Below are 9,250 nucleotides of genomic sequence, written 5' to 3'. Positions count from 1 at the left end.
ACACAGTTTCAATGACTGCGTTACATTTTGAATGAAATGTTCTCCCGTCAGTCACGATGACACGGTGCCTGTCTGCTGTCCGGAGGAGCGTCCCGATTGGCTAACGACCGCAAAGGAGGCGTAATGGAGGGTCGTGATTGGCTGACAGCTGTCGATAAGGCGGGATCATCTCAGCTGCGACTGTCAAGATTGGCAAAGAGCTGGCGCTGCTGCGTGCAGGTAAAAGGAACAAGCGACACAAAAACAGAAAACATTTATCCTGGCAGAAAGCGAGGAGTGCGATGGAAACGGACTGTCCGGTAAAACGTTTTCGTGCGGAGGAAGCCAAAAAGCGAGATATTTAAGTTGGTGAAAAAAGCGCAACACCTTTCAGCGCCTTGGAAGAAAGTGCCGTTGTGTCAACCATCGCTTGGCTTTGTACAGCAGGCAACTCGGACAGCTGCGTGTTTTCAAGCAAGCCATCAACAAAGAATGAAAGCATTCAAACGAGGTGAGCGGCACTCGCGTCGTGGTTTTTTATCACGACCACGCACGTTTATCACACACAAAGTGTCTGCCCTGCGAGCCCGCTGTGTCTTTGCTGTTGGTTTTGCCTGGTATGCGGGCTTTTTGTTGCGAGCAAATGCAGCGTGTGTTTGTGTTTAAATTTGGAGGGACAGCTAGCCAGCTAGTTATCTCTGGAGGCAGGCATGGTGTCCATCTGGCGGAGCGACATGCGGGAGGCTGTGCGTTCCTGCCTGCCTCCTTTGTGCGCTCCAGATGGCCAATTTACCGAGCTGTCCCCTCGGTTTGTGCCGTTTGAATTTGACGATATGTGTTGTTCGATCGGCTTTATTGATAGCGTATTATTTCCCCCCCCCACCACCACCCCCCCCTCTCTGTGTGTGTGACGTTATCACTCCGACAAAAGCGAGCTGGTCTGAAAAAGTTGGATGTGTGGTGGACTGGTGGTTTACTAACGGTCAGATTCAAATCCTCACTAAGACTTTCAGCGGATTGTGAAGTTTTAGTGGACTGTTGAGCTTTCAAACTTTGCTCTGATGATCATTTGGCTTAACTTTTAAAAGAGTTTACAAAATACTAAGATCGCATTGACAGAGCACAGATTTATCAGGTATGAGGCATGTAAAGGGAACATTTTGTAAACAAAAAGTTGGCCACTTTGACAGCCTGAGATGGCCTAAAATATCAGATCTATGTCGCTGCTGATGATGTGACATAAACTAACATCTGTCTAAAATCTGTTTGGGCTGTTCTGTTAACTAAATTAATGCCACATTGAATGTGTGTAGATATCGTGACAAATCTTTAAATGTCTATCCGATGATCCAGTTGAGTTTGAGGGAATGCAACTTGTGGCCTACATCATTTCTCTTAAATACTGTAATTAGAAATAAGAATAACCTGAGATGTCTGTCAAGCATTAATGGCAGATTGATTTAGTGCACTTCTGTATTTTTACACTTACCTTCAATTAGACCTAATTTCCTTTAACTGTGTTAATTTTTTTAACAAATCATTGAAATGTTACTTGAAGAGCTGTAACACATGACATATCCATCCATATCACAATATTTATTTTTTTAAATGGCTAATTTATGCAAAATCATTTATAAATCAGTGATTTTCAATGCTACACACTGTGTACTATTGTTATGCTTTATATTAGACAAAACTTTACTCTGAATCCTTCATTTGGACAACAGAGTTTGGAAAGATGATAATACAATTAGCACAGCAATGATTGATTGATTAGTTGCAAACTATTTTGATAACTGATTAACCATTTTGAGTCATTTTTTTAGTAAGAAAATGTCCAAATTCTCTGATTCCAGCCTCTCAAATGTTAATATTTTCTGGTTTCTTTGGTCCTTTATGATAGTAAACTAAATATCTTTGGGTTGTGGACTGTTGATCAGGACAAAACAAGACATTAGAGGATGTCACCGTGTGATGTAGGAAACAATTATCTGCATTTTCACCATTTTCTGGACCAAACAACTAATTGATTAATCAAGAAAACAATCGACAGATGAATCGATAATGAAAATAATTGCTAGCTGCAGTCTAAAACAGTTTCAGTTTCACTCAAAATGAAAAATGATACATTTGATTTATCACCCTGCTCTACTGTAACATCATGAATTAACACGGAAGGGAATTTAGCTCATTTCTAGAAGTTGAGGAAATGCACTAAAGTTGTATTTTCCGCTATCTATACATTTCTAGATTTTCCCCCCATTTTTCTAATTTGGTCCAGCACATCCCTCGTTGTAGAGGAATGCAGAATTTCAAAAGATTTGTCAACTGCTCCAGCACTCTTGAGCCAAACTGGCATGAGGTGAAAACGGCCTCCTTTGCATGGTCAATAGAATCCTGGGCCACTGGCTACTGTGATGTTGATATGCACACAATCTCCTTTGTGAAGACAGGCGCTGCCCTGGGGGTCAGGTTTCACCCAGCCCCAGAGAAAGACATTTACTGCATTCTGTGGCCCACCCCTGGGATCAGGCATGCTCCATTTTGAAGGAAGATTCCCTCCAGTGGCCAACCAAAGATTTAAAAAAAAAAAAAAAAAAAAAAAATCCCACAACAAAGTTAAAACCACAAAGTCATTGTTTAAACATGTTCAGCCCACAAAGTCCTCATATACCTCACTCTAAATTGGGTAAAAAGTGGAAGATAAAAGTAACTGTAAATTTGTGCACTTGTTCTAAATCATGGCAGATAATTTCTTGATTGCTTTTTTTTTCCAGACTAGTCTCTCCTCACATGGCTCAGGGAATTATGAAGAAACAGTTGTGATTCATTTTGTGCATGAAAATTGATCAAACCAAACCCCTTTCTGCAAAAGTCCGGTTGAGTGTGTAGCCATTCATAAAAAAAGACAATTATCTTCTGCCTTAAGTATGTTCGTGCTTCATTATAATGATATAATGATGCATGAAAAGACGTGCCAAGCGACTAGCAAATTGATGTAAATGAGATAAATGGACACAGTAACGGCGAACGTGACTGACAGCTCTCCTCCCCTCCCTCAGCTCTGGAAGAAGAGCGTCACCCGGAGCAGGAGCACTCCTCGGCTGTGTCGGACAGCGATGACGGCTCCCCGCTCGACCTGTCAGGAAGAGGGCTCTTTGGGAAGCGGCGTCGCCGCGGCAACCTGCCCAAGGAGGCGGTGCAGATTCTGCGGAGCTGGCTGTACGAGCATCGCTTCAACGCCTACCCGTCGGAGCAGGAGAAACTCAGTCTGTCAGGCCAGACCAACCTCTCTGTGCTGCAGGTGAGGAGCAGAGTTTTTATTCATTTGTCTGATTTTCTTTTTCCCTGAAGCACTTGGTACTTGCTACAGGAAATGACACTTACGCACTGTTTCTGCTCTTTGGTGGATTTATTTACTTTCCTAATGTAGATTCGTGTCTACATTTTCATTTGTCATCAGCACCCTTTTCATTTTTATGGTGCATGACTCACTCATAAATCACAAATTTTACAAGCTTGACAAAATTTTTATGCTTTGGTTACTCTGTTTGCTTTTGATACTGAACATACTCACCTGTTCCCATCTGCTTGAGGGCGTTATCAATAATTAAATTAATATTCTTGTGGCACACAAGGTTGACCATGACCTCGTTTATGACTTGAAAGTCTGTAGTTCTAACACTTTTCTCATTTGTAGCACCAATCAAAATGGCTTTCCTGGTGATCAGCTTTACATGCAAACAGTGATACTGATTTTTATCAACATTTGTCACTCGCATTTCAGTCAACACAGTGAGCCAGTGAAAGCAAAACAATACTTGGACGGTATTGCGGTACCGCACTGCTGAGAATGACACTTTCCCAGCCTTCCTTTTTCACTTCATTGCATCAACAGTAGACATTTCCTCTTTCCCTCTCGACACACAGGCACGCACAAACAGACAAGCTGCATTAGATTAGGCATTACAGATCAGCATGAGGCAGCAGCAGAGTTTCTTGTTATGTAGTCAGTTCAGTGGAATGCCTCTGGCTGGCTTCTCTGTGGCTCAGCATATTTGAGCTCAGACCTTCATTATTGCCAGCTGTCTGAGGGCTCTCATCTCTGCCGGTCTCTCTCTCTCTCTCTTTGCTCTTTGTGTGGGAGGCTGTACCACTAGAGGGGGTAAGGCGTTGTCCGCACATGCAGATAAAAATGATGTGTAGGTGGTGCTTCAAATAACAGGCCTCAGATCAATTTTAGTTCCTGAATGTGTTTCACTGGGTGAGTTATAGATGTGACTAAATGTCTGGAGCTGTCGCGACAAAAAATTTATGTTTCACTGAGATGTTGCAGTAATATCGATACAGGCCTTGAAGGGAAAGTGAAAAAGAGCATATCTTGTTCTTCTTACCATCCATGTAAGCAGTTGTATTAATGTCAGAAATCCCTCTTCTTCTCCCAGATATGTAACTGGTTCATCAACGCACGTCGCCGCCTCCTCCCTGACCTCCTTCGGAAGGATGGCAAAGACCCGACCAAGTTCACCATCTCCCGCAAGGTCGGTGTTAAGAGCGAAGGCCACTCATCCACAGGAGGTGGAGCCAGCTCTCCAGAAAGCCACTCTTCTAGCAGCTCATCTCAACAACGCCCGTCTGTCATCCGCTCTGCCCCTACACTGGACCTCAGTCTTCTTGGGAACACAGCGACAGCTATTCTGACGGGAGCAGGCTATCCTGGTAAGGAAGGTTCAGTCCAGGCGCTGATGAAGCTGGATACACAAAGTCTACTGAGGGAGGCTGAGGAACAGGGGGCTTGCCTCACCAGCACAACAATGGCAGCTAGCCCCACCAGTGGCCTCTTCAACACACCTCCGCCAACTCCCCCCGAGCTGTTCCCCACCCAAGACTTCAGTGACTTGAGGCTCCTGGTCGACGCGGCTCTGCAGAGGGCAGCAGAGCAGGAGAACCTGAAGAGACTCCAGGAGAGCCAGAACAAACTTACAGAAGCTGTAAAGACTGAAATAGTGGAGGCACCGTGCAATTACAGCAGTGACCTGGGCCCCACGCCACCTCCAGAGGACAGCCAGCAAGTCATGGATCCCTGCAGGGTGCAGAGTCTGATGGAGAAGGCTATGGCGGTTCCAGTGTCAGCTGTCACCTCAGTGAAGGCTCCGGTGCCTCTGTCCTCCACAGCCTCCGGACGAGCTCCAGCTCCAGTTTTGATCTCAGCCCCGAGGCTATCTCCTCTCCCGATGACTAAAGTCATCTGGAGCCCCTTGGAGAAGGACACTGCCCAAGCTTCCAGCCCAAACCAGCCTCAGCTCATCACAGCTCATCTGCCAACCATAGTGCCAGTGTCGGCCCCAGTCTCAGGAGAGCCGATTTCTCAGAAGCCAGCTGCTGCTCCAGCTTCATCATCAGCTTCAAGCTCACCAGCTCAACTGCCCACTACATCTTCTTCATCAGTGCCGGCTACGAGGCCAGTCCTCGTCCCAACAATGAGTTCCACCTCTGCTCCAAGCCAGGCTTCACCCCCAACTGTAGCGCTTGTTCCAGCCACTCCTTCTCCAATCTCCTCTTTCACAGCCCCCAGAGGAGTCCCACTTTACCTGCCGTTCCACAAATCCCCGTTACTCCCAGTCACAGTTCCATGTCCATCACCTGTTTCAGCCGCAGCATTGTCTCCAGCCCCTGTTCTCTGCCCGGCCTCTGCCTCTACCCAAGCTTCAGCTCCTGTCCCAGCTCCAGCCCCGACGTCCTCCTCAAAGCCAACGATCACACCTCTCCTGGGCCTCGCTTCCCACCTCACTCCACCTCCACCTCCTCCTCCTCCTCCTCCTCCTCAGTCCTTGCCCTCCTCCACAAACAGCACCAGCACCAGCAGTAGCAGTATTAGCAGTACGGTGCCAAGGAATACAGCGGTGGTGCCCAGCGTTTGGAGCATGGTTCATGCTGACACCAGGCAATCCAGTTCCCTTCAAGTGGTAAAGACCCCCATCGCCACAGTGTGGGGCCCACAACACAGCCTGCACACAGTGAGCGAAACTGTCAACTAGGGGCTAGGTGTGGTTTTTCTTTTTTTTTTTTTTTTTTTTTTTTTTTTGTTGTTTTTTGTTTTGTTTTTTTTCCTGTGTGCATATACAAGGCAGGAGGCTGGACAACACTGTATATAGCAGAATGTATCTTCATCACCAGGTCCCTTTTGACATTGAAGCCTGTGCCTGCAGAATAAATGGCAGCAATTCAGATGTGCGAACTGGGACAAAGTGAAGTAACAGACATGAGGTGTTTTAGAGACATGCTGTGTCAAGCAACTTTTTATTCTTTAAAATGCTGTTCCGGATTGAAGCAGCTGCTAGTAAGAAACACTTCGACGCCATTTCTCAAAAAGAACATTCCACAGCGCAGAGTAATTGTATTGTACAGGTTTCGATGCCGTTTTCAAATCCCTTTCTAACGTTTCCAATTTAGGAGTGAGGAGGAAAATATTGCTCAATTGTATAAATTTCAACCGGTGTCATCTTCAGCACCAGCAGAGTTAGCCTCTTCAGTAGCAGTACTGGACTTTCTTGAATGTACAAAAGGCATACATGTGTTTGGCTTGGTTGCCTATTATCCATTCCCCTTCAGGATAAAAAGGAGGACATGAGTTTTTTTTTTTTTCTTCTTCTTCTTCTTCATCCCACACCAACATTAAAGTCCTCTATAGTTGTGCAATTCAGAAGATTTTTAATTTAATTTAGTCTATTCTTTACTCCACCTCATTTCCCCCCCTTTTCACTTTTTGTAGTGGAGATGAGCAGAAGGGAAATTGATTATACTGTAGCGTGCCTGACTGCATGACTCGCCTCGATGTGTCTGTCTCCATCCCTCTCTCACGTCTCGCCATCTTCCTGTCTTTTTATAGCTAAGGGAATTCATTAGCCCTCATGAATTGTCATCTCAGCCACTCAACACATGCTCTCAAGTAGCACGTGTCTCTTTGACTGCCTTTTCTAATTAATAATCGTATCCAAACAAAGAAGCTGTATTTTCTATGTATTTGTAAAACTTTTTTTTTTTTTTTTTTTTTTTAATGCAAGCTTTATCAGTTGTGTACCGTTTGCGGGGGGCGGGGGGGTTATTGTTGTTGAGGGGGAGGGCTGTGGATATAGCATGAAGGGGGAGAAGGTCACATTGGATCTGTTACTGAAATCAATTTGATGACATCAAGCTCTTACAGCTCCTGATGTGAAACATTACACTTGCTGTGACACATGGCATCTTTATCTTTTGTGGTGCAAAACACTTTAAATGTTTGATCCTCTTATTTGGAGGGAAGATTATTTATCCAGAATTAGGATTTGGTCAGTAAACCAGAATGTCTTACAAGTGGAGGTTAATTAATACACACAATGTCTCGACAAAGCAAATGTAGCAGATGTTTTGAACTAGCTAATGTGATTTGCTTTTTTTTCTTTCTTTTTTGTTTTTTTCAAAGGCACAACAGCATAAAAAAATCATGTTTTTCCTCATCTGTGCTTTAGAAATGGGTTCTATAGATTTTCTAATCATTCATAAAGTTGTAGTTTCCATGAAACTGTTTTTAGCATAAACCACAATATACAACTGAATGCCAACAGGACATCTATTGTAAGGTCATGTGGAAAGGTTGGGTTCCTATTGGAATAATGCTGTAGTAGAATTGTGAGGTGATCTTCAATACTATCATGTTTACAGTGGTCAATTCAAACTGTTATATTTTGTATGTGCAAGTTGGAGAAGACATGAAGAGGAAATCTGATGTTGGATCAGAATACTGCTGAGCACTGACCCCAGAAAATCTCTCCATTTTCTTGTTCATAGCAGATATAAAATCTCCAAACACTTTTCTAGTATTTACACTTTGTTTTTTGTGTTTGTGCCTCCTCACTGCCAGTTGTTTTCTGTGCATGTCAGCACAGCAGAGATTTTTTTTTTTTTTTTTTTTTTTTTGTTACAGGTACTCAGTAGACTGATGCGCAGTTATACCTCATTTTACACAGGTCATGTCAGGCTTGGGTCATATGTAGAGAACTAAGTATTAAAGTGATATTTTTATTATTCATTCATTCAACATCATGCCACTGTGATGACACCTTACGGCTTGTGATTCTGGAAACGGCTGGTTAAGGATTAGGCAGGCAGGTTTTATATAGCAAGGTTTATATCGGGTTTTAGATGCAAAATGACGCTTCAATCAGAGAAGACAATGTGACAATGCGTGTAAATATTTTCAAGGTTAATTTTGTTGTTTTCTTTGTTTGTTTGTATTGGCATGAATTTTCTCAAACTGTAGTTTCTTTACAGCCAAATGCATTCAAAAATGTTCATGTTGTGAATCATGACTGACCGTGAGCAGTATGACTGGCTGCTGTGCCTTAAACCTACGACCGAGGGATGATGTCCCTTTTTTTTTATATAAAAACTTCTCAATAGTCTGTGCAATATATGCCTTAAACTTTAAATGTGTTTTTGTATAAACATTTCAAAGAAATAAAAGTTCAGTTTTTCATAAATTCTATTTCTTCTCTTTTTTTTCATTTGTTGTTGCCTGTAAACACTTGTGGAAATAACCAAATTGCACCATCAATGGATGTTAAAAGCCCTTAGAACATGTTTTCTCTATCATCTAACTATAAGCGATAGACATTTTTATATGTCACAGTAGGAAAAGCACAGGTGTTAATAATAAAATGAATGATGGCTGTATCTTTATCTAGCTGCCTCAGTATTGTACACGTTGGCTCACTGTCACACTGTCATGACTTGCTGGGACACGTGAATAGAACAGAGCCATCGACAATGTTATTAGTAACACCTGTGCATTTCTTTAATATGAAATTGTGCTGTGAAAAAAGGTCTATAGGATACTATCTGTCAGAGTCTGAATAGATTATTTCACAGGAGAGATTTCTGTATTAGACAATCAAATGTGATGAAACCTGATTTACACTGTCCTGATGATGCAAATTAACAGAGGTTTTGAGCATTAAATGATATGTAGGGATGTTTTATTTAAATGAGATGTTGATAACTTTAATTTGAAGCCATGTTTCCAGGGGCTCAAATGTTCAAAGTGTACCTTTTTTAAAAAGCTGAGTAGAATATAATTTGCTAGACTTTAAATTATTGGGTAATTTAATAGTGGAATGTATCTCATGGCCTTGGATAGAAAACATGTTCAGAACAGGGACCTTTTTGATTTATTACCTTATAAAAGATACAAAGTTATTGTGGACACAAAATTTAACTGAGCCTCCTAATATAA

General features: G+C 42.7%; 1 protein-coding gene across 1 annotated transcript; it reads left to right on the top strand.

Annotated features, from left to right (window-relative positions):
- The first annotated feature begins 207 nt into the window (after nt 1-207).
- Nucleotides 208-7,029, top strand: LOC121894104 (proline-rich protein 36-like). Its single transcript, XM_042406453.1, has 3 exons — nt 208-490; nt 3,042-3,283; nt 4,425-7,029. The coding sequence occupies exons 1-3, from the start codon at nt 472-474 to the stop codon at nt 6,015-6,017; spliced, it is 1,854 nt and encodes a 617-aa protein (XP_042262387.1). The 5' UTR covers nt 208-471; the 3' UTR covers nt 6,018-7,029.
- The last annotated feature ends 2,221 nt before the right edge of the window (nt 7,030-9,250 follow it).

Source organism: Thunnus maccoyii, chromosome 3 (assembly GCF_910596095.1).
Source record: "Thunnus maccoyii chromosome 3, fThuMac1.1, whole genome shotgun sequence".
NCBI classification, from domain to species: domain Eukaryota; kingdom Metazoa; phylum Chordata; class Actinopteri; order Scombriformes; family Scombridae; genus Thunnus; species Thunnus maccoyii.
This window is presented reverse-complemented; position numbering and strand designations above follow the sequence as displayed.